The 26311-nt window shown below is 41.9% G+C and overlaps 1 protein-coding gene across 3 annotated transcripts; it reads right to left on the bottom strand.

Annotated features, from left to right (window-relative positions):
- Positions 1-3748: 3748 nt before the first annotated feature.
- Positions 3749-26309, bottom strand: ERGIC2 (ERGIC and golgi 2). 3 transcript variants are annotated; one of them, XM_085217458.1, is made up of 14 exons: positions 26184-26309; positions 22286-22431; positions 19445-19553; positions 17589-17635; positions 16226-16296; positions 14606-14646; positions 13407-13508; positions 12382-12477; positions 11265-11320; positions 10209-10307; positions 8870-8967; positions 6517-6679; positions 5545-5624; positions 3749-4938 (listed from the first exon to the last, which is right to left on the bottom strand). In XM_085217458.1, exons 2-14 carry the CDS (start codon positions 22389-22391, stop codon positions 4873-4875), a joined length of 1134 nt encoding a protein of 377 aa, XP_085073584.1. In that variant the 5' UTR covers positions 22392-22431; positions 26184-26309; the 3' UTR covers positions 3749-4872. The 3 variants fall into 3 exon arrangements, with proteins under 3 accessions (XP_085073584.1, XP_085073576.1, XP_085073569.1); XM_085217450.1 differs by lacking the exon at positions 26184-26309 and adding an exon at positions 24008-24142; XM_085217443.1 differs by lacking the exon at positions 26184-26309 and adding an exon at positions 23892-24063.
- Between the last annotated feature and the right edge of the window lie 2 nt (positions 26310-26311).

Here is a 26311-nt window from a genome sequence, read left to right as displayed (position 1 = left end):
AAGCCATTCCATGGTTCTAAAAAAATATGTCACAAGAATCAGATTTTGCTGAAATCCTGCTAAGGGAAGGTATTTGCCTCCAGCTCTGTCCCACAGAAGGCAAACTACCACCCAAGGTAGATTTCTGATTTAATGACTACAGAGACCCCAGACCGAACCACCAAAGCAGACTGAAGCAGCTGTAGGCACAAGAGTAGCCGTGGCTTGAGCCTTGGAAACAGAAGTACCACGTTCCACACACCTGGGCTAAGTCAGCATCATCCCTGAACACAGCTCAACTGCTCTCATCGCTGCTGGAAGGGCTCTGGCAGCGTGCAGCCACACAGTCTGCTGGCACTGCTTTTCATCTGCTTCCTATTTTCACATAATTTTGACTTCCATTCCAGCAGGGAAACTTGAGGTGGGACCAGGAGCAATGCTATTTAATGTCTGCAAAGTAAGTGCTTTTATAAAGGGTGATGCACTGTCTTTACTTCTCTGCAGTGACACCAAAAATTCTAGTACAGCACTACTGAGGTTTACAAAAATAGAAATTTCCCTGAGGGTTTAAGGCAGGAGCAGGAATTGTGGTGGAAATACTGACAAGAGGCTGGAAGTCCTGCCCCGTGCCTTAGCTCGGGCTCTGCAGAAGTTGGGCAGCCTCTGTGCCATCAGTTCCAACAGAGACATCATGAAAGGGGTGAGAGGTGATGCTCTGTTCCAGATCTCTGCACAAAAAGGAAACCCAACTGAGTCCCAGTTTTGCAAGTAACCAATGCTCACGCAGTTCCAAGGTCTGACTGCAGGCATCAGACAGCAACAGACTGTGCACAGCATCATTACTCGAAGCATCACCCGTTATCTACTGGGTGTGCACACAGACAATGGGAGAATTCTTCATGGCTCCAGATGCACCCTGTTAGTGAGCCGACCACCACATCTGGGTCTTGTGCATGTGTGGTGATTAGGATCCACAAGCAAGGGTCAAAAAGACAGCTAGAGGGAAAAGTTACTTCGTGTACAGGGACTGTGGGGTGGAATTCAAATGCAAAGAGATCCAAGGAGGAGGCACAAGATTAAAACATAATCCTCAGGGGATCTTAACAACCAGCAACAGACGAATTCTAACATCAGCTGTTTGGTGCAAAAATATCAAGCAAAGTAGGAAGCCAGCATCACCTCTGCATCAGTGTGACCATTGAATTACATTCTTGCTGCCTTAAAGAGTGCTGGCACTATGTTATAAGGACACGGTGCCATATCCTCACACAGAACTACACAAACAAGGCAAAAGTTGACTTCCCGACCTTGCCTCTGTCTGTACAGTTAATCACAGCTGAACACACACCCACCTCCGACAGTTCCTAAGCAACTGTGCTGGCTGCATGGAGCTCGGCTCCACACAGCAGCCCCTGAAGAGCTGGCAAGGATCTCCGCAGGGCAGCGGTGGGTGGGGCGGTGCTCCCAGCCCTGGCACAGCCAAACCCAACAGAACAGCTCCAACCTACCCGACTGCAAGCTGCCTCCTGGGCAGTGCAAGGGCTGGCACAGCAGCCACGGTGCGTGGGGCCCTACACAGAGCCCGGCACCTTGCTAGCTTCCTTCTGCAGCGCTCAGCACAACAGGTACCTCTGTCACAGCTGGCTTTCTCCTGACCACTGATGCACCTTGCCATTCCACCTCCCGCTGAGCCACAAAGTAAGCAAGCCCCCATTGAGCTCCTGCGGGCAACAGGTCTGGCTGCATCCCCATCTTCTTCCTTCTCTGCTTAGACATCTTTTGCAAAATGCATCAAGTAGCACAGAGGTGTGACATCCCGATTCAGAGATTTCAGAGTGATTTTTCAATGCACTGCAATTCTGGCTCTCAGGTGACGAGTCTGGAGGGTACTCCATCCTGCTAAAACACAAACAGCAGCAGCTTACTGTGTCACTTCGTGCCCTAAAACAACAGGGTTACATGAGAACTAACTGCTTACAGTGCCTCCTCACCCCCTCTTGTGTAACTACGTGTGGAAAAATAAAGCCTTAATTTCACTTACGACTTTTTGGCAGCACCCACTTCTCCCAGGCCTGTAATAAGTAATGCGTCCTGCATGAAGGGACAGGGTTTTACTATGTGCACCAGGCTGGCAACTCCCTGCAGCCCTCCCCGCTCCCAGCACACAGGGATGCTGGGACAGCCAATTCCTGGGGGCAGCTTGGTGGATCTGGGGGGCACCCCACATCCAAACACAACACTCAGCCACTCAGTGCTCAGATGGCTGCTCCCACTGGCCATCCCAATGGCCCACACCCCAGGGAACAACTACAGCAGCAGGACAAATCCCAAACCATTCCAACTGGAAGCAGGGCAGATTTTTTTTTTTTTTTTTTTCCCCAGAAACACAGCACAGAGAGACTAGACAGCTGAGTAATCTATAATTGCCATGCTGTGAACACACCTTACAAAGGTTAAAAGCTTCTTCCTGCATTTTCTTGTCACCATACTAAAACCAAAGATAAAAACACAATTTTGACCATCTTTCCTGACCCAGAAAACAACCATTTTCCATCCACTACCTCTCTTTCTGGGCATACACATCACAACAACATTGGGATTTATTTCCCTTGGGAGCCCATTCCTTTCATTTTTTTTCATACTATGCTCTTCACTTTCTGCCCACACTGCAGATAAACACAACCAAACAAACCTACCATTTCAATCAACTACTGATTGAAAACTACTCTCTGAAACACCCCTGCACATTCTGGCTTACCCAAATTACAGCATGTGGCACACAGCTGAGCAGCACCAGCTGTAACAACCAAACCTCTGTAGGGAGGAGGCAAACAGCACCACAAACACAGAAGTTCAGATGATTCAGTCTGCAAAGTAGAGCCTCAGATCTGGAGTTCAACCCTAAGTTCTCCTCCACTGTCACACAAGACAGAACAATACAAATACATCATACGAGGATTTAAGACACAACAAGCCATTTGGCTCTTTTATATGACAACAGAAAATAACATTAAGTTCTGGTACAGAAAGTCAACAGAGGTGAAGATCCCCCACCAGTACAGTTTGTTTCGTGCAGCTCAGAAACAGGTGCTGGGGCAGAGCCCAAAGCAGAACCAGTCCAAGAGGGAGGGAAGAAACCTCAGAGGGAAATGCCAAAGACAAATGGGAACCCAGAACTTACAGCTTCTGAGCTCCATTCTCACTGAAGGCAAGAGTTTGCTTTTCAAGCTGCTGAGCTTTAGTCAGCGTTAAAAACAAACAAACAAAACCCATAAACCCCCAAAAACAGAAAAGCACCAAAGGCAGCTGTTACCTCACAGACCTGGCTTCCCTGAACTTCTGTCTTTCCCAACAGTCAAACTAAACAAAGGCCTTTCCTCGTTTCCCACACTTTATTTGGTACTTCATGCAATTTCTCAGTTTAGGAAGCTCTTGGCTCTGCACAGAAAACCAGCTAAATTATTTGTACTGAGTTCATCACTAGGATCCAAGCTTCTGGTAAATCACATTAACGGAAGTCAGCAAAACCTGACAACGTCACAAAGCCTTTTATTTTCCTTTGTCCCTGGCAAGGCCAAAGTCAGCATAATCTCATAATATGCTATTAGATCAGTTTTGTGAGAAGGAATCACACTAATGTTATTTTTTATCCTCGGGGAAATAACTGTTTAAGCACAGGTGTATGCCCATAGTTCAGCTGTAAGAGGAGGGTCTTCAGTTTCTCAAAGCACCACCAGCTGCATTAATAACACTCACTCTCAATAGCATATTAACAATATAAACTGATATTGCTTTTTGTTTATTTTACAAAAACCTTCATGAACAGTAAGGATGGACTCTGCATATCCCTTCTCCCCATTTGTTTGCAGCAAAATGATTCCGATTCCCTGAAGCCACCTCCTGCCTGGAAACCAAACCAACCCCACCAGTTCCATGTTTCTGTGGTGTGTAACTGAACCAAAGCAAGGCAGTCCCTGGCTCTTTTGCTCTCCATACTCAGGATTTACATACCATGGCTTGCAGGCTAGCAGCAACGGTACAAGGAAAGTTGCATTAAAGCAACTTCTTAACTAAGAAAGAAGCATATAGAGAGTTACCTGATCTTTTGTAAGGGAGTCAAAACTACACTCAGATGCCTCACTTAAAAGGCTTCTCATTCCAACTCAAAAACAGTGCCAGGCACACTGGAACCCATTTTCAGAGGCCTTGGCCACTTCCACAACAAACACCAGAAGTGCTGGCTAAGCAGCAGTAGGAAAACAGAGGAACTGCCCTGCTCTGCATTGTGTTTCTTCCTCTAAGGAATGTGAGACAAAAGACAGGCAGAGGCTATGACCAACAGTATGGCTTGGGCTCCATCCTACTCCAGAGTTGTCTTTAGGATCTTCTAGATTCGCTCCCCGCTTGTATCTCAGCCCCCACCCTCAGCCATTAAAAAAGAACAAGAAAACACAAACCCAGTCTGCAAACTTAAGAGAAAACTCCAGCTTTACTACTGTCCCTCTTTGCTTGCTGCCCAGCCCTCCACACATCCCAGCTGTTCTCTTTTCTCACTGGAGCCTGCCAGCCTCCCAGGCACAGAACTGAGATCGCTAAGCAGACCCTCCAGTGGCTGATGACAGTCAAAACCATTCAGCTTGACCACAAATACTGCACTGGCAGGAAGGCTCCTTTAAACTCCAGAAGATGGTCCACCACACCGGTCTCGCAACCTCCCATGACTCCATATGCACTTAAAAAGACAAGAAGTTACATAAATTGCTGTTTGTTTTTGTAGAAGCTTCACTTTCCACTGCCCATCAGCACTGTCTCTGCATATTGCACAATGTTCTCATTATTATAAAAAATGTCTTCTGTATCAGGCAGGAGGAAAGAGAACTCTCTCAGGAGGCGCTAATGCGTGCTGTTGTCCGTAGTTAGAGGTAAGTGGTTGCTTGTGTGGCCATCGGGAAGTGGGTCCTAGTCAAACAAAAACAGGAATTAATGGCTTGTCCAGGAACATAATCTCCCCCTTGCCCCAAACACACATTTCTTCATTCTCAAGTAATTTCAGTATGACTTTCACCTGGTCTCCAAAAACTGTATAATCTTCATCATTCAAATCTATTCACCTTCCCTCCTCTCCTTCCACTCAGGTAACTTTACAAGCTAGCAAACTTCAAGAAAATGTCAAGAGAAAGACAGAAGTCATAAAGGCTACCTACAGACTAAGCTGAAAAAAAAAAAGAAGAGTGAAGTAAAATCAAGCAGTTGCTAGAGGAACATTACTATTGATGCTTTGCGAAGGGAAATGTAAAGACTGCTCGGCTCTTGGAAAGATCAAGAGACTTGGTTTGATTAAATCAGCTCCTTAGAAAACACCCTGCTTCCTTATCTGTTCAGTTTTCCAATTTTAAAAGTTACAGAACCTTTCCTAAGATGCATGTCAACGGGAGGCTTAGTGGGAGCACCTTAACCTCCCCTGGTTCCAAGGCCCAAAGCTGTCCTACTTTGTAACAACTCCGAATTCTTATTGCCCACCTCCACGTAGCTGTATCACCTATCAAAGCAGGCAGTTTTTCTTACCGATGTACGTCTGTAGGAGCCCAGTCTGAAACGGCAAAAAATAACTTCTGCTACAAATCTCCCAAAGCCATGTAAAATTCCTGCCACGACAAATGTGATTTAAATTGTCACCAGTAGTAATACCAAAGTATTTATGGAAATACTACAACAAAATTCGACACAACAATTAAACACGACACGTTGCAATAAAGCAGCGTGTAAAATGCTAAGAAATCAACAGGAAAAAGGAAGCGTCAAGGAGGGAAACAAAACTGTAACTTTCTGAAATGCATCGATAAAAACAAGAGCGAGGCTATCCCAACAAATGTAATTCCCTCTGCTTTAAGGGTTCTATTCTTCGGAATAGAACCAACTATTCTGAAAGACAGCTCTTAGCTTAAGGCCGCTTCAAATCAAAGTCAAGAGAACAAGTAACTTTTAAGCAAGATACCCTGTTATGCCTTGACTAACAAAGTTAATTGTATCTTTTTGACTTCATTATTATTATTATTCAAGGCCAGGCTGGATGTGGCTCTGGGCAGCCTGGTCTACTGGTTGGCGACCCTGTACACAGGGCAGATGGTCTTTGAGTTCCTTTTCAACCCAGGTCATTCTATGACTCTGTGATTATTTCCTTGGAAGACCAAACCCTGCAGTAAGTTGACAAGTTACATGAGGAATATCTTGCCAATGACTTCAGATGGAAATGTTATCTCAGCTTTCAGCACTGATTTATCACTGGATCCCAACTACAGAAAATACAAAGAATAACAGAAGGAAACAGCAGGTACTCTCCAGACACAGCACACTGGGACACTAAAAATGAGTGTACTGTACTGCAAGTTTCAGCACAAAGAAATGAGCTCTTAACCCTAAGCCTGCTGGAAGACCAGGTCTCACTGTAATTTATCCACACAGTAACCTAAAAAAACAAACAAGCAAAAAACAGCCCACAAACTAATAGGACATAAGAGGGAAAGCACTGATAGTTACCTGTAGTTGAAAAAATTCCCCCGATAATGCCACAGAGCCGTACTAAGAACTGCCAAAAAGGCATGTGTTCCTCTGTCACTGTCACCATAAGGGAACTGATATCATATTTCATGAATATTCCTGACACTCCATGACTGCCAGCTGCATGGTTAATTACTCTTTCCTGAGAGATAAAGAGAAGGGCAAGTTAGCTGCATCTTATCAGTCAGAAGGAAAATAACAGAGGTGATGACAAAACTCCTCCATCAGAGGTCTAAGAGTCACTGTGGTGGTGAATTCCAGTAAGAGCACTGGTGTAACACGGTGCCCCAACTCCTATGTTCTGCACTGCTTCCTTGGAGCTACATTTACACATCCCAGAGGATTTAATCTCTGGTTCTTAAAAAGCACCAGAGAAGATCCCAAACTAGAACATACCATCACAGAAATTCGGGAGCTTAAGTTAAATTAGGCCAATGCTATTTGATTTCTTTTTTTGCCCATTGTGCATTTATATGCCAAAATCCATTACTTTCAAACACAAAAAAAAATTAAAAGTCAGGTTCTTAAGTCAAGTTTCTGGGATCTGAAAATCCAAATCTAGGCCTCTTCATAATGTTTGTTTGAAGTGACCTGACTGAAAATAATCACAGAAAAAAACAACTTCGATAAAAATAATAACCAACTTGCCATGACTACTGTAAGTGGATCACACACCTTAGTTCTAATGTGTTCACTGAAACCCTTCCATCCTCATTTTTACAATTTTTTCTTATTTGTTCAGATTCTTAAGCAAAAAATCCCAAAGAGGAGAGCACTTACCATCAACCTGCTGTTAAGGAAGTGCTGATAAATGCATTGCCAGCAAGTCTGGCTGAAAATAAACAAGAGCAGCAGAAAAGAACCTAACTGATGGCAGACAAGCTCAGCCATGTCTAGGCCAGAAAAAGACGACAGACAAGCAAAACTGAACTGAACAGCAATACATCACAGCTCCTTTTCACCTGATTTTACATAGTCTGCGCTCAAAAAATATGCAAAGCAACGGTACGAAATCCAAGCAGACTGCTACTTGACAAGTTGCCTTTTTTGTACTCAGTGTTGATGTAAGTTGTATTGCTGCTTTTGCTACCAAAACCAAGTAAAAGGATGACAAAATAATTTACTGATTATTGATAGAAGTTCACAGAAATTTTACAGCAGTTAAAAACAGGGCATAAAATGTTTTCTGCATATCAAGAGCAACAACATTCAGTCTTAGAAGAGAGTTGACCAGGCACAATAACAAGGAAAAGACAGCTGAAGGTACTTCAACTAAACCTTGACATAAACTAAGGCTCAAATTTTTGTTTGCTTGCTCCCCATCCTCTAATTGTTTCCCTAAGCCTTAATGGCCTTTTGAGGTCAAAAGGTGAAAAAAAAAAAAAAAAAATCAAGTTAAACAGAACACTCAGAATTCTACCATCAAAAAAACAGTATTTTCTTTCCCTCAGACCATTTTGGTCTGCTTCTAGCTTCTACTACTGCAGATTTAATTGCTGCTTGCTAAAAGCTCTGAAAATAACTAAGCTTATATCAGATATCTTGGCTATCAGTGAAGCCTTGCTAGGATTAAATGTTTCTAACACATAAACATAGTATCTCAAAATTCAACAACAGCAGAGATGATTTTGCCCATACCTTGCAAAGCCTATTCACCACTGGCGACTGAACCTTACTGCACTCCCATTTTAGCCACAGCTAGCTGACTGCCTTTCTCTGGGTCTTCATGTTCTTGAACAATAAAGCCATTAATTTGCTCAACAAATAACTCCAACAGCCTCTCCCAGCTCATCTGCTAGGGGTGTTTGGTTTCCAAAGGCAAACACAACAGAGCTACCTACTGAGAGGGAGCAAGGTATGTAAAGCCACTTCACCTCTATTCGCAAGTTCTTCTCCTGCTCCAGACAACACTGCACCATCCCTACAAAATAAAACTACCAAGTAATTTCTGAACTTCCTATCAACCCAAGGCTTTGTCCTGACCTTTCTCCTCAGCTTCCATTTTTAATTAAGCTTTTCAAAGAGTATTTTTTTCTTGACTTGAGAATAAAAGATCAAAACAGAGTTCAGTGTGAAAACGAGACACACAGCTGGCACACGTAAGGCCTTTTTTCTTACTGACAGCAGTCTTTTAAATTGGTGTCTCGTGACTTGCCCCGGTATCACACTGCAATAATGATGTTCTTTATGGATTCAGCATTAAACTAGCTCTTAGTACAGGAGTTTTCAAAAAAAAAAAAAAAAAAAAAAAGTACAACTAAGCCTCAGTTCTCACATTTAAGGCCAACTGCTAGATTTTCCCCCACATGGTTTCTCTCTTGTTTCCACTTACCCTTTCTGTCACTGAAAATTGATGAGTTTCTGCTGAAATTTTGTATGTATGGAGTTTGGTTGGCACAACTGTGATAAAATACTGGAACATCTGGTTGTCTAAAAGAAAACAAATGTCATTGTTGAATTAAGTACTGACTAAAAGACCATTTGAGACCCAGTCACAAAGAACTCAAACTGTAATTATTAAAATAGTTAACCAACTAAGCCATTTACACTGAAGATATCCTTGAAGGTGTCCCAGCACTGCCAAGCCTACTTCAGCACCTCCGGTGTGAACAAAGTTAGTTTCCACGGGGAAGGCCTACAGCAAATTTGTACTCAAATTCAATTTACCCACGTAATGAAAACACTCATTAAAATCGGGCCACTTGCGTTTTCCAGGGCAGCAGAATGAGCAAGTTTTACAGTCACTTCTTACACAACACATACTGCAATAGGCATTATCTATCTTGACAGTGGTTCAAGTAGGTTTTAGGTATTTAGTTGTCTGAGTAAAAACAAGAGCCCTTCTCAAGTGGTTATGGTTTCTCTCTCGATTACACAGTCTTCTAGAGAATTCTTCTAAAGCAATCAGTAGACTTCAACATTTATGACTTCTGTCTTCATTCAAATCCCTAAGAAAACAAACATTGCAAAACTGAAGCAATCTACTTCAATTGCACAAAATTGGCTGGAAGAGCCAGTGGACCAGACTGAGAGACAACACCAGCTTTAGAAGGCTCTAAAAATCACCTGCATGTGGGAATGGAAGTCAGAGGATGCGAAGTAGGCATCTCTGTAAAGCAGGCCTCTATATTCCTTTATTTGTAAGTGGGAAAACAGAGAGATACAAACCCTTCTTGTAGCTGCCTCACAAAATGTATCACAGAAGTGACAAATCAAACACAGGAAGATAATTTAATACTCATGTTTGTTTTGCTGCTGGTAGGTTTGGGTTTTTGTGTTTGTTCTTCACTTCCTCTTCAGAGGAGGGTTCTATGACCTTCTAGCCTAGAGCACAGCTGCAAAATTCTTCACAGCTTGTTCAGGCATACACTAACTTCAACACAACTTCTGGACAAAACTGTAAATGAACTTCAGCAGAACAGTGAAGTCCATCAATACTGATATTGAAAAGAAACCAATCATTTAAAATGCCATGTCAGCAACTCAACAGTGCCGTGTTCACTGTCAAAGTTAATAAGGCATACTGGTTCTAAGTCAGAGCATTCATGAAACATAATAATGTTTTATATGTAATTTATATGTAATTATGGAATCAATATAGAAAACGAGGCTTTTTTTCTTAAAAAAACAAAAAACAAAACAAAAAAAAAAAAAAACAAAAAAAAACTTACGATCTGATGCTATTTTTTCTGTTCCATCCAAGGGATTGATAATTCCTGGAATAAGCTCTCCAAATGACAGATGATCTATTCTATGTGAGAAGTTATAAGCTGAAAAGCAATAGAGGGGAATGAAACAACATTTTAAAACTATGACATTTCTGTGCCTTTCTCAGAGAAAAAGACTTGCCTATTTCTCACAGTACAGAACACTTTAATTAGAATACTTACCACACCAGAGTGCATTCCAATAGATTTGTGCAGATGACTGCATCAATAAATCCACATGTGTACTTCAAACAATTCAAATTCAAAATATTTAAAAAGAAGTTTAATTTCTGTAGAAAAGAAATTCTAACACAAATTATATTTGTAATCAACCTAGAAGCTGAAGAGTTAAAGTTTAGTGATGGGAAGTTACTTGTTAGCCAAATACTGAAATTCTACAATAGTACCGTAGTAGTATTAAAAAAACCCAATTTTCATGAATTAATCATACAGAGGAAGCACCAGACAACTATCAAGTGACTACACTGCTTGATTTTGCTAAGATATGTAAGTTTTACAGTATACGTTTGCGTTCACGGCCAGACATTTGGGGGTTTAGCTAATTAAACACCGACTTCATTTTTCACAGTAAGTCACCGTTGCCTCTCATTAAGTACCACAGCAACAGACATTTAGTATGTAGATTCATAAACCAAAAGCAAACCTTCTAGAGACAGATGTTAAAAATTCTTAACCTCCTGAAAAGCAGATTTTACAAGCAATTGGTACTTTGGACTGAAATAAAGGAACTTTATATGCCATCTGTGTTACAATATATCTGACATTTCTGTTATATTATCATACTGTAGAAGGAGCATAAGATAACACTACTAACGTTAAACAAACTGGGGGGAGTGGGTAGGCTATATGACTACTGAGTAAAAATATTTCAAAGAATATTATTCATGTCCTGCAGTGCCACTGCCTAGCTGGAACACCACTGCAACAACCTTCATCAACAGTCAGAAGAGTTTGAAAGAAATGATGCTCATTCATATGGAGATAATAGAAAGCACTTACACTCATGGCTTACAAGGGCTGCCAAGTGTGCATGGCCTCGAGGGTGTGGTATAGCCCTAAAGAAAGCAAAATACATTTCATGGAAAACTTGTTTAATGAATCCATGCAGAAAGACACGGTTTCCCAAACTGGACTATGTAGACAAATTACCTCTCCCCCTCCAGTTCAATAGCACCAGAGAGAGTTTTCATTTATTTATACGTCAGGAGTACAACCAATAACCAGGTAACCACCCTAATAATGAGGAATGAAGACCAGTTAAGAAAGCTCCCAAAGAAAAAGAAAAAAAAGGCCCAAAGAGAAATAGAAGCATGTTTAATAGAGATACAAATGTAGCAGTGAGCAAAAGGAAGCAAGGGAAAGCAAACTTCAGACAGGAAGACAGGTACGATGACAGACCATATAAAAGACCAAAACAATTGGCTCTGAAAAGGGCTTAAGAACTTTGACATCTATGACAGAGGTGGTTCAAGACCAGGCAGAAGAGACACCTGGGGAAACATCCACACAAAGACATCAGCTAGAATTCCAAGCAGATAAATTAGAATACAGACTGAACGCTAAGACCTCTGCTGAGAGAGGCAGCAGAAAGTGAGGACAGCCAAACCAGAGAGCAGAGAAAAACTTAACATAAATTTGTCTGAGATGTATCTAAGCTATTACCATTACAGAAACATATCAGAAAGTCTCTCCTCAAATCAAGAGCAATGGGAACTTTGCTTCCTCACTATGCTTCTGTATCTATACTGTCTTAGGACTGAAAAGACACACATCTACGTGTTAGTCATGTTTGTTAACCATGCAGTAACAGAAAAGAGAAGTTGGGACAGGCCCAAAGGATGGAGGCAGCTACAATCAGTCCATTTCATACCTTACGTTTACAGACATCCTTGAGGACACTGTTATTAAACCCTACACCGCATGCAAGAGGAAAGAGCTTATTTTAACAGCTTAGAAAAGACACCAAATGGAAAATACATGTATATGGGACAAATAAAAAACAAGGTCGTTAATTTAAAAGTTAAAAGCATACTGATATATATACATGCGCGTGCTATATACAATGTAGAAGTCATTTTTTAAGATCTTTTATTTTCAGGAATTGAACAGAACATACTTGCCCACAGTTATGTGAAAATTCCCTGCCACTTTATTGACATACAGATGACCATGAATTCTGCACGCATCTGGAGACTCTAATGAATTATCTTCCCTGTTTAAACAAAAACAACAGAAAAGGTACTTGAGAATATACACTGTCTAGTAAAAATAACATAGTATATTTAGATTTCTTTTTCCTGGAACAAAGGCATAGCATTATTGCCTACCACTTCACCATATTCTTCTGGAATCACAAGAAGGACGGTAGGAAGGAGGAAAACAAATACAGATCAGCCTGCAGAAACCAGTAAGCTTTTGCTTATACTTGCATTCAGAGATCTGGTCTATAAAACTAACTTACAACTCTTGAACAACTGAACAGAAAACACAGTGAGACCTTACAAACATCTCATTGCCCTTTGGATTCCATTGTCCCTGATTTCATTACTAACCGAGAAAGTTTGTTCAGAGATTTTTGTTGCTGCATTGTACAGAACAAAATGCGTCTCACATAACACGGTAGCAAAAATAGCTTTCCCCATTTATTTTTTATAAAGCTTTCCTCTTCCCACACTTGCTGAGATGTCCACAAGCCAGAGCATATCTCCAAACCTGCTTCTCAGAGGGAGGAAAAAGCTTCTTGAACACACTTTGTATGTAAATAGCGTCTCAAACACTTCACTAGCAAGTGTTGTGGAGACAGAAGGACTTAATGAAACTGAAGATATCGACTAAATGGAAAATATGATTTCTGAGCACTTCTCAGCCTTGCCTCAGAAAGATAAGATGCATTTAGTCCTCAATCAGATTAAAATATGTCAAGTACATAGAGTGTTTTTGGTGTTTGCTTTGTTTTATTTAAAAATATTTACAGAGAAAGAAATTTCAGCTTATGTGAATGCATTTTTTCCCTTAAAAATTCTGCAGCCTTTAGACTCAGGCAGACCAAGCTTTCAGTGTAAGTGAAAGAAAAAAAATACGAAGTCTACTTAAATTGGGAGGGGAGTGAGAAGAGGAAGGAATAACCCAACTCTTTCTTACCGTGGTGGCAGTGCTGTAGAAGCACTTTTAAAAGCACTTTTGAATATCACATCTTGAAGAGAGTGTTCTTCCTGCAGCCTGCTCTGAATTAGCTGTAGCATCCTGAAGATTACACAAACATGAAAGTACGCAACATTAAATCAGAAAATAACTTCACAATTAACCATCAGCTTCAGGTGTAGTTTATAAATAGGAAAGTCAGCAAGATTTCATGTAAATATCAAAATGTTGCATTAAAATTTGAGAATAATAGTTTGTACACACAGAAAAAGTAAATATAGCTTAAAGGTTCTGGCGTTAACAGTAGAGTTATCAAAATACCAAAGCTCAGACTCCCTAATGAGCTTGAGTTTCTGTTACAGGGCTATCAGCATAATCATCACAGATAATCAAGCTATTCCAGTTTAAATAAAAACAGTGCATCAATTAAAGTATATGAAAGATTCAAACTCATTTGCTTTTGCCTGGATGTGCCATTACCGCGGCTCAGCACTGACACTTGGATGTCAAGCTATCTCTCAACTCATAATTAATACTTGTGCTGTCGAGTATTTGTTTTCTAAGGTAAGGTGAGTGAGTACCTTTATGTTTCTTGGCTTGCAATGGCACAGCCCAATCCCACAGACCAGTCCAAACCCTGTGCAGGAATTCTATCAGTCAGCTATTGGAGCAGCCTTCAGGCCTCACAAAAAGCACATGTGCACTGTATGCTAAGTCTTGTGTAAAACAGTTAAATTAAACATTTCCTCCATTCCTTCTCCAGGTATCTCAATGATCTTTTGGAGCAGTACAACTCAATTAGTAGTGCTTCAATCAGTAGAAGGTGGTGAGCCATTACAGTGAATAATTCTTAGCTCTTCTCAAGACAGCAAGAAAATAGTTCCATACAAAGAAAAATAATCTCACATTACTACACACAAAAATAAACCAAACCCCAAGTACGCTTCTATGAGTTTATTACAAACAGATGAAACAACAGCACCTCATTGAGAAATAGCGTGCCGATTTTTGTCACAGGCAGACATCCCAACTGAGGACAGAAATGAAATAAATTCACTTCTTTTTTACAGGCTTATCACTCCTAAATTACGGGTAGAAGCTGTGAGACCCAAAATACAGCTCTGTTACCCAACTCACATATACCTTGAGGTCACTTCCAGTACATATAATATAAGCATGTATCTCAGTACTTCAGTTACCTTTGCCATTCCTTTTGTTGTGGGCTGAGATCAAATACTACCTGAAACAAACAAAAACACATCCAATAAAACACACCGGAAGCACTGAAGTCCCATCCCTGAAGGCCAGAAGAGAACTGGAGGGATGAGAAGTTGTGGGAGATTAGAAGTAAGGCCACACGTGATACCACTAGAGTTTAGAAAAGGATTTTCTTTTTAAATAATATATTTTCTGTTCAACTACAGAAATTCCTGTTCCTTTCCCTGAAAAACATACTCTTTTGTTTTAATGTGTAACTTCAATATCTCTTCCTCCACCACTAGTAAGCTAAGTTAGCTGACCCTGCCCTTCTAGCCTTTGACTAATAGAGGCCAGAAGCAATATGCAGCAATTTATTTCTAAGTGATATAATTGACACGTGTGGTTTTGATGCAAACAGCAACAAATTGAGCAAAGGAGCAGTCTTTGGAAGACAAAGTCTGTTTCTAGGGTGATCCCCCATTGGGCAATGCCTTTAAGACGAGCTACCAAACTTGCTCAACTTCAGTCAGCACAAGATTCTCATCATTAATATCTGTGTGCTGAAATCAATTCTATGTAGCAATTAACACTGATGTGCTCAACACATTTAATTCAATTGCAGTAAATGCTCCGACCTACCAGAGCTATTGCCAAGAGATCAGCTACAGGGGATTGCTTCTCTCAAACATTATGATCACTGGGGCCACTGCTAGCATGCAGCAGCAACAGCAGTGTAGAGATACATGTCCAGATAAAGAGGATATGTTATGAGAAGAAAAGAAACAAACCAAGCTCCTTTCCAAATACCACCTCCCCTCAGCCAGCCTCAATCATTTACACACACACACACACACACACACACACACACACACACACACACACACACACACACACCCCAAGTAGCAATTTGAGAAAGAATTGTCTTCCTTACAGGACAAAACTTACATGCAGAATACACTTGGGTTATTAGGCATGCCATAACTGCAGCAGGAAGTTACGTTCTCTGATATATTTTCATTAAATGATAAATTACTTTCATACAATAGAATTATTTCAAAGCTTATTGTATTATCCAAGCAAAAGCACTTTAAGAGCACAGGTTCATGAATTTTCAGTGTCTCCAGTTTGCAATATAGAAATTAAATGGAGATATTTAATTTAAACTTGTCATCCCATACTATGAGGTGGTGGTTTTTCATTTTTATCAGTCGCAGGATTCTTCTAGTTAAAAAGCAGTCACATCAACTCTGTTTTGATGTTTAATAGTTTCCCTTCCGCATCAAATACTTTTAGCATTCATCTCAGGAACTGAGAATATAAAAATTACTAGCTGTAGCAATCAGCTGTTTAAAAAGCACTGACCTGGGAATCTGCTATGATCAAACCTGCTGTATTTGCAGAGAATGAGTATGCAGAAATCACAGTGCACAGCCTATTACCGTAGCAGATTCCTGCAGTGAGCACTGCAGCTCACACTCAAGGATCACACAATACTTGGAGACATTCTGTGCAGTCCAACTGTGGCGAAAAAAATCCAAGCCAGCAAACCAACCCAGCAGTGCTTCACACTGAGTAAAGAACTATTTTGTTTCTAAGTAAAAAGCTTTGACTAAACTTACTGGTTCATAGATGAGGCCATCTGCAGAGGCGACCATTGTTTCTGCTAAATCCAGAACATCAGCCCCCACATCTGTTTTAAACAGGGACACAAATATTGAGGCACACAGCTGATCAGAAACAAAAAAAATTAGAAGTGTTCAAGTTGAGATTGAATTTTCACAGTACAGGGGTAACCTTCAGCATAAGTAACGGGAGAAATTGGGGTAAAAACAAACAAACAACAACATAAACCAACAACCCAACTCTATATTTCTTGCTAAGAAAGCGCAAACAAAAAGAGAAACAAAGCTGTCAAGTAGCTTACTACCAGGGAAGTGGTGGGGGTGGGACACCACAGAATCCTACTTTTCAACCTATCAAACCTCTAAATATCATGAAGCAATGATGTTCAGTGACCAAAGCCACACTTGTGCTATCTTCTCACTGATGCAATACCTTCAGAAATGTTGGATGAGACACACACACACACACACACACACACACACACACACACACAGGCTTTCTAGGACTGCTTATGTACAAGCCAGTATTAGTTTGTTTAACAGGCACTGAATTCATACCAATACAAGTTGAAGACAAAGTTTTATTCATTTCTCACATTTCAAAAATAAAACAAAACTTTAAAAAATCAGAACGTTCAGACTTTTGACACCAACTGGAAAATAATTTTTAATAGATTAAAATAAATGTTCAGAGTAAGGAATTACTGAATTAATACTTGTGAGGCAATACACGATCCCAATATTGCTGAACAACAGACAGACCAGCTTAATATTTGCAAAGGTCACTACCAAATTTCTGCTACTGAATTGTGGCTCACAATGAGTTTTTATTCTAGTTAGCCAAAGACTGGTGCAGCCAATCATCTTCCTTCCAACAGACGTGCCAGTGTTCTGCAAGATGTGAATGACTTGGCATGGATCACAGGATCATAGAATGGTCTGGGTTAAAAAGGACCTCAAAAATCACCTAGTTTCAACCCCTCTGCTATATGTGCAGAGTCACCAACCACCAGAGCAGGCTGCTCAGAGCCACATCCAGCCTGGCCTTGAATGCCTCCAGGGATGGGGCATCCACAACCTCCTTGGGCAACCTGTTCCAGTGTGTCACCACTCTCTGTGTGAAAAGCTTCCTCCTAATATCCAACCTAAACCTCTCTTGCCACAGTTTAAAACCATTCCTCCTTGTCCTAAGATGCTTTTTATCTTATACCAATTCTTCCAGTGAGTTATATCAGTACACAACACGTCAACAAGATCAAAAGTAGTCAGTTAAATACTTCGAATAACATTGTCATACCGAGAGCAAACGCACACAACAAGGAGTTCTTAAAGTGCTGAGTTTTCATCACTGGATACTTACACTGACACCTCATGGCAACTGTAATGTCAATATTGATTCTAAGTTTACTGTAGAGAAAGAAAAGACAAAAAGGAAATTTACAGTGAATAAAAATACCAAGAGAAACATTAATGGAAGTCTTGGGTTCCTTGAAAAAAGTCAGCTGACAGAATTCATGCCAATAAATATAAGCTGTTTGAAATATGAATGAACCAAGACAGTTTTGATTATTGAAGCACTGATGACCACTCATTATTTAAGGTATAAAAGCATCAAATCTCTCTGTTGAACTTCAGACCTCTCTGTTAGGAGATTCAAAACTGCAACTATGAGATTTTCCTGAAATATCATCAGTCTGAAAGACTGCCAGGCTTTTAAGAAGAACACACCATTTTCAGTATGTGACACATTTTTAAATACATAACCAGTGCAATGAGTTACACAATTAGCAGATCCAATAATATAAGAGCTGCAAATCCAACACTGAGCAAATACTTGAGCACCTTCCTGCTGTTTTGTTCTTAAGACAGGCCACTGATTTTCCTCAGGACACTGAGGATCAGGCTGAGGAATTGCTAAAGTCAGTTCCCAGAAAAAACTGTCATGTAAAAAGGAATGCTGGTTTTGCTAGCACTATTTCAGGGTAAAAAAGCTCTTTTCACAACAGGACTCCCATGTTCTAACAGCAAAATGCCTTGCACATTTATGTCTTTATCTTGAACTTTGTTAGAATGAAAGCAGGGAAACAGAACAACAAAATAAGACACCAAGAGGCACCAAGTTTGATTCTGTGGCATCAACCAGTAATGAGGGCATTCTCTATTGGTTTTCACAATAGCTTCAAAAAAGTTTTAATTTGTGATGATTAAGTGCCCTCATTACAGCCACGTGGTTCTGCCACCTCCAGGGATCTCCTTCTGAGAAGGTCAGTAGATAGGAGAAAAAGCAATTACAGAGATACAAGTTTACAGCAGTTTAAATTGTTGCAGGACTGCAGGCCCAGCAATTAGCCCAGCCTAACTGGGCAGCCTGCAGCAGGAAGTTCTGTGACAGCCTCTTAAGCACCAGGCTATACTTGCCTTTTATGACAGTTTCAGTGGGGAAAGAACCTCTTTTAGAAACCCCTCACACCTGTTTGAACGAAGATGAAACTTGAAATTTTAATGCCTCTCCCTTACATTTCTCACATTTGCTATTTTTTTCCTTACAGAACCCTTTCATATTTCTGAAGTACAAGACACCAAATTAATATACGTATATTTAGCTTGTTACCACAGCAACTAAGTACAACAGCTTTTAAAGTCATTTAAATTCCAGACCTGTGATATTTAGAGCTGCTCAGTATATGAAATCGCCTTTAACTTCACACAGAATCAAGGGTGTGTGGCATCACCTAAGGAGGAAAGGCATGAAGCTGATGGCAAATATTCAGTGATCTCAGGGACCACACCAGGAGCCAAGAGGAGAAGTAACCTCTCGATAACCCTTAAGCTTCATCTCCAACAGAATGAAACATACTGACAATTACTATACTAACTGTAAATCAGCATCATGTAAACTTGGAGGGTTTGCATAGCTCAGGAAGAGTTACATATCACAACACCTTCTGAACTGTTAGCAAATAGTTCCTCATAGGTCTACAGCACCAACACACCCACATCATTTTGACTCCTTCACTCAACTAATCACAGTTTTTCTTCTCCATATATTCAAGGAGAAAAAAAAAAATGCTTCTGTTGGTTGATCTGTTGAGTCCCCTTAGTCTTTTACTTCTATTTCAACCACAAATTGCTTTTGAGTCACAAGCATATCTAACATCTATTCTTTCCTGAAAGGCAACTTAAATTTGAAATGAAATTATAAGGAATAAAAATTACCTTGTAAAATCCTTGTCTACTTCGTATTCATACTTCATCCATGTGTCCCGATACACTGTAAATTCCATTATAGTCAGGAAAGCTATCGTTGTAAATGCTATCAGAGAAACTGAAACATAATGAAAAAAAATTAAGATCATGAGAAATATTCAGGAACAAACAGGACAAAATTCTAACATTCTAGAATCTGAGTATTACCAATACAATCCTAATATCTTTGACTGATTCATACATCCATAAGCTGCCCTTATGCCTTCCAGTACTTCCTTTTGCATAGGAGAGGAAAAGAAGCCCTATCTTTGCATCAAGAAAGATGAATGGGGATGGTTATGAACTCCCTGGAGGATTCACCAACAGGTTAAATATTCATGAGCATATAAACTAAAATGCACTGTCAGAGTCGATCTGGGCAAACGATCCTAACTTCAAGCATGAAGGAAGGAGAAGGTAAACTTCCAAGTCCCTTCAAACCTTCACTTGTCTACAGCTTATGTAACTTTTATACTTCATTTTAGAGCCACGAAGCTGGCAGAAAACACTCTGTTGAAACAATACACATTGTATATGCTGTTCCAGTAAACAGAAGGTGCCCTGGTACTACTTGTGGACAGCCACAGTCAGGTCTGCCAACCCCATTACTTTGAACAGTTCCGACTCTGATGATAAGCAACTTACTCATTCTACCAACAGCTAAATAAGTGCAGAGCTGATATTTTTATGAAAGAAAACTGTAGCTTACATTTAATAGCATATGTACCCTGCTTGTCTCCACTTATCACACCAGCGGTTGAGCAATGCTGGAGGAACATAGCCCTGCTGCACATAGTCAGAAACACGGCAAGTGGGTACAGAAGCACTTGCCTTGCACCCTTCTATTAAATTAAGGCTTTTGTTAAGTTGGAAAACCCTCAGTTACGTGGCATGGTAGTGATTTGCACAGCTCCTTTATAGGGTACATTTTCCATCTGCATTCTGTAGAGTATTTCTGTGGCAACTGGAGAAAAACAAGACTGCTTTTCATAAGCTTCAGTTCACTATACTGTGGCCTATGGCCCAGAGATGAGAGCAGGGAAAGAAAGTCACAGTGCCATAGAATCAGAAATTATTTGTCATTTCCAGCTCTCAAACATTTCAGGATCAAGTCTTCACAAGAAGCTGTCTATTTATCATATATATGAAAACCTTCACATCAGCACACATCAGAAAGGCTGAAGCCAGAACAGCTGCTTTTTGTGTAATTCTGAGTAAAGGAATTGGCAGAATTGAGCAGAAGGAAGTCTTTGAGAATAGATCCTCTTTTCTGAAGGCTCTCCCAGCCAGAGCTGGAATCAAAAATCAACCTGAGAGAGATCGGTCCTTTTTCCGTAATGGGTTTTAAGATACTTAAAGGCTGTGAAGAGCGTCCTGATAGGTTCTGTATCCTCATAATATCAGAACGCGACCAGGCTGGGCAGCCCGGTCTAGTATTAAATGGGGAGGTTGGTGGCCCTGCATGGCGGGGCAAGGGGGTTGGAGATTCATGATCCTTGAGGTCCCTTCTAACCCTGGCCATTCTGCGATTCTGTGAACGTGAGCCTGGTCTCAAATTCTGAATGAAACAGAGACACTATTTTCTATGCCACTATAAAATTCGGTAAGACAATCACACTGTCTTTGATAAGGCTGTTGGAATAAATCATATGAACAATGCTGAAGTAACTTCTGGTGCTGAGAAATCTTTAAGGCGCCTTTGACCAAAGTGAATTTCTCACATAGCATGGTGCTGCACCAGAAAATAGGAATTTTTAACTCTGTCAGTTGTAATTTGCAGAAGAAAAACAGCAACAAAAACCCACTTCACTTGCTTCATCGGGAAATGGGGAGTTATTTCATGAACTCTTAGAGGTTATTTTACATAAAATAATGCTTCAATTATTAACAGTGCAATTCAGGAAACAGCAAGGTAAAACAGATCTTTGTGATATTTATTTTCTACAGCACAAACTGTGTAATGACTTTAAAGGCTTATCTGTAGATTGCAATTGCTTCTTGTACTCTGTTCAGCTGAGCTTCAGACATCACACAAGAAGATTTTTGCTTTCTATTCCGAACTGCTAGCAGTTGCCTTCCTACAGTCTAACAGGTGAAGTCATTACTTTATCAGGCTTCCTCAAACCCAATGACTGGCAACATTTTCTGGTCAGATAGGAAATAGGAAAGACAGTTCTTACAGCTACAGTTCTCAGGGAGAAGCTCAAGTGATAGTACAAGCACACGCCTTGGAACAAAGCGTTTTATTCTTCAAAGGGTTTCCCTTGATTTAAAATCAACTGTATCTCTAAGACAAGAAGTGTTAGAAAGCTGTCTTAACCCTGATGCTCAACTCAGCTGCTCAACTCACCCTGGACGATTTTTCTTATTTATGAAATCATAGCACTGAATCCAACTTGCATTTCACTTCATACTGACACAGTCTTACCCCAAAACTTTATACAAAATTGAAGGAAACAGCTTAAAGAGACTCCATAAATTAAGAAGTTTTACTATATCCTTGACACAGCACATTTCCAGTCGTAATCATTTCAGAGAGCTTATAGTGAACACTTACATTCAATTCTGTCATCAGTTTTACACAAAAAAATCTTGCTCAAGATGAGCAAAGACAACATCTATCAGAAGAATATAGTATGTGTTTACATGAAGTAAATTAAGAGATTAAGATACCACTTTTGGCTAGTTTCAAATGAACACAGATGACTGCTTTCCTTGTACTGAAGCTAGAAGCTTCAATAGAAGCTTAAGAGTGCACCAGACTGAGCTGACAGGCAGTCTCCATCACGTGAGCATGTCAGTAAGGCCTACCTGTTCCCCCGCTTGCTGAGGTCTCCACATAGCTTTCAGGAACCTTCGGGAAGGCATCCAACTCTTTCATCAAATTCAAGGTCTTCTTCCGATTCAGTCGCCTCATCTTCAGCACACTCCTCCACTTCCTCCTTCATATAATCCCTCTGATTTGACAGTAAGTCGTGATTAGAAGACACAAACCATACTGTTCATCCTCAAAACTAGCTGACATTAATAAGGCAATTAAAACCTAAGGAACACACGCCAGACAACTGGATATTCACTTTTGCTTCAAGAAAACCACTGAAACCAGCACACACACATCACTGCTTACATTCCAGCCACATCTACAGCATTCAATCACTGATTCATTTCTTTCCCAATGAAACCCTTATTCATATCGGATACACAGGATTTCAATTAAAAAAAAACAAACCCCATTCTGGAGTAGCACCTGAAGTAAACTGGCCTGACAATAGAAAGAGCATTGAGCAAAGAGTATCTAATTGGTTGCCTAAATCAGGAGGATTTCAAACTGCTCTGGGCCCCTGCATCAAGGCAACATTATGTGCTGAAAGAAAAGAAACCTGCATTTTGCATTTTTACTTTCAGAGCTTTAGAATTTTATTATCCTAATAAGATTTTTTCTATAAAAAGACCCCCAAAGCAAATGAAATATCAAAGCATAGATTTAGCCTTCAAAATCCTTTTTGTCCATGCCACAAGCTCCGTTCTGCTTGGAGCCAATGAAACGTAAAGCAGTACGATGCTGAGAGCAGCAGCCTGCCCAGGAAACGGTCTTAAACCACTTCCCAACTGTGCAAACACCCTCACAGTCCCGTCCTGCCAACACACGATGTGTTTTAACAAGCTGGCACCACTGCTTTCCTCCTAAGGAAACGCTGCCCTTTGCCCAGAATTCTGAAGCTAAGAAAACCATCGTCACATCATTATACCCTATTCAAGGCAGTCAAGCGAACCTGTGTGGGAGCCATTCCTCATCACCGCCTTGTGGAAAAACGTGTTACTTGCCCCCATCCCAAGAGCGTGCCAAGCCCCAGCGAGGCCTGCTGACATTTCTGCAGGGCTGTTCCCTGCTCTGCCCCTCCCTGCTGCTACCCTAGCTTCGCTATTGAGAAATAACGATGGAATAGGCTTTCCTGGAGATGGAAGTGCAAACACCAGGAATCGCCACTGGTGTCTGCCCTCTCCTCACTACACAGATCCGCTTCAGATCTCAGTGCGGACACACGGACCGGGCAGCCTGCCGGGACCAGCAACGCAGCGCCGTGCTGGAAGGGGCTCAGAGGGAACGCGGGCAAAGATCGGCGCTGGAATGGAATTCCTGTTATCCGGCACGGAAAAAAGAAATACAAACATTTGGGAAACGAGGTCCTGTCCTCACCACCCCCTCGTGGCTGTGGCTGAAAGGATCGCCGCAACTCCCACGTGGTTTTCTGAAAACTCGGGCAGCTCGGGCGGGCTGCAGGGAGCTGCGGGCACCGCGTCCCACTGCCAGCCCGAGAGCGGCTCCGTCCCGCCCCACGCAGGCCCTAGCACCGCAAACGTAGCCCTCACGCCCCGCCAGCCGCCCTCTGGCCCGCCCTGCGCAGCCCCGCGCTACCTCAGGCGTCTCTCGGCGCTGCCCGGCGCGGCGGGCGAGGCCGCGAGGCGGAGGAGGGAGGAGGAGAAGAAGGAGAAGGGAGCCGCGAAGCGCTGCCCGCCGCCCGCCGCGCTCACCATGGCCCCGCTCCGCTCCGCCGCCGGCGGGAGGCGCCCGCCCCGCGCGCATGCTCACCGCCCTCACGGCCATGCGCGGAGCGGCGCCGCCCGGGCAGCGCCAGCGTGGGGAGCTGTGAGGGGCCGGGCGCCTTGGGGGTGCTTTCCAAGACGGGATATTGTGTAATCTAGCTCAATATCAACATTGCTTAAAGGAAGAGCACAGTTTATAATATTTAGAATCATAGAATCACAAGGTTGACCTGCAAGACCATCTAGTCCAACCGTCCTCCCATCACCATTGCTAGCACAGGCACTAAACCATATCTCGCAGCTCCTCATCCAGGCGCCTCTTGAACACTGCCAGGGACGGCGACTCCACCACCTCCCTGGGCAGCCATTCCAATGCCTGACCACTCTCTGAGAGAAAAAGTTTTTCCTCATCTCTAACCTAGATCTCCTCTGGTACAACTTGCGGCCATTTCCTTGGGTCCTGTGTGTTGCCTGGGAGAAGAGGCCAAACCCCTCCTCACCCCAGCCTCCCTTCAGGAAGTTGTAGAGTGCAATGAGGTCTCCCCTGAGCCTCCTCTTCTCCAGACTAAACAATCCCAGCTCCCTCAGCTGCTTCTCATAAGACTTGTGCTCCAGACCCCTCACCAGTTTCGTTGCTCTTTTTAACAAATTAAAAACTTTTATACTAAATATTTGTATTGACAGTATTGACAGATCAGAAATGGGACTGAAGGATAAAATACTTTTTGATGATGGCGAGTAAATGAACCCAGAAGCACACCGAATTGACAAGCTTCACAGCGTAGAATCATTAAGGTTGGAAAGACCGTTAGGATCATCTAGTCCTGCCTTCAGCCTATCCCCACCAGTACTGCCCACTCACCCACACCCCTCAGTGCCACAGCAAAATGGTTCTTCAACGCCTCCCTGGGCAGTCTGTGCCATTGCCTCACCACTCTTTCAAATAAGAAATTATTCCTAATATCCAATCTGAACTTCCCCTGGTGCAACTTAGGGTCTCTTAAGGCAGCTTCACATGTGGTCCTATTGCTGATACCCAGTGAAGAGGCTGACCCCCACCTCAGCACAGCCTCTTTACAGGCAGTAGCAGAGAGCATGAGTGCAGGTTTGCTCTTCTTCACTGTTTAGAAGGAAATCAGATCCATGACAAAATAATCTCACCTAGCCTGCCAAAGCGCACACAATCTTGGCAAAAACAACATTCAAGAAGGAAAAGAACTTAAAAATGACAAGGGAGCATGAACAAATCCAAAGAGTATTTCTTTGTTTTTCAAGGGTAGGAGGACTCTGAGCTTTGAAGAAGGAAAGAAGGTACAGCAACGTGCTTCTGTTCTCACTGAATTCTGATCTGTTACGATCATTTTGGAAGCTGTAATACTAACTGGACAACTGGATCAGAGAGCCAGAGAGAAAAGCAGGAAGAGTAGAGTACAAGACGCAGACAACAGAGCCAAAGCCAAGCTTACCCATACGTGTGTTCTCCCACCTCAGACACAACAGCAGGCAGCTTTAGCTGCAGCGCTTTCAGCTCTCGTACTGACGTGCCAGAGTATAATTCAGCAGCCAGGGATTTTGCTTACTAAGCTCAGCTTTCCCTCGAAATGCCCTCAACACTGAGGACTGGAAAGAGCATCGGATGGATCTGTTATTAGCTGTGCCTCAGAGATGCTCAACAGATGTTCCCTGTGGCTATGAGATACAGCAATCCAATCTGCTCATGGGTTTGGCATTACTGCCTAACTGAGATGTTTCTTACAGAGCAGCACAGGTAAAAAACTGCTCACAGCTTTGCATCGTTACAATCACATTTGTACCTACAGATGTTTCTATGAGATTTTATGGGGGAAAAAGCAGTTTTAAGCATTTTTCTTAAATTCTGAAAAATAAAGATAACATCATACCAATGCCATCTAATGCCCTTAATTCTACTGATATGTGAACAATCTGGTTGTGTGGGAACAGAGGAAAACGACAAAGAAGGGATAAGTCTCACATCCATACAATTTAGCAAAGCACAAGTGAAGCAGGACAAACAAACAAAAAAAAAGCACCACTCCCTGGGATGTCACGGTCTGAAACACATTTAATAGCAAAGGCAGGAGCAGAGAAGCCGGCAGGACAACACAAAAGAGGAACAAGGCGAAGGAGAGAGCAGCCAATTTACCGCAACGTGGTAACCCCGAGGTGGCATTGGAGAAGAAGGAAACGCAGGTGCAAGAGGGCGAATATGGAGATAAGGGGGTGGAAGGGGCGGACGGGGAACAAAGGAGGCCGGAGTGCTACGCAGGGCAG

Source organism: Meleagris gallopavo, chromosome 1 (assembly GCF_905368555.1).
Source record: "Meleagris gallopavo chromosome 1, MGAL_WU_HG_1.1, whole genome shotgun sequence".
NCBI classification, from domain to species: Eukaryota; Metazoa; Chordata; class Aves; order Galliformes; family Phasianidae; genus Meleagris; species Meleagris gallopavo.
This window is presented reverse-complemented; position numbering and strand designations above follow the sequence as displayed.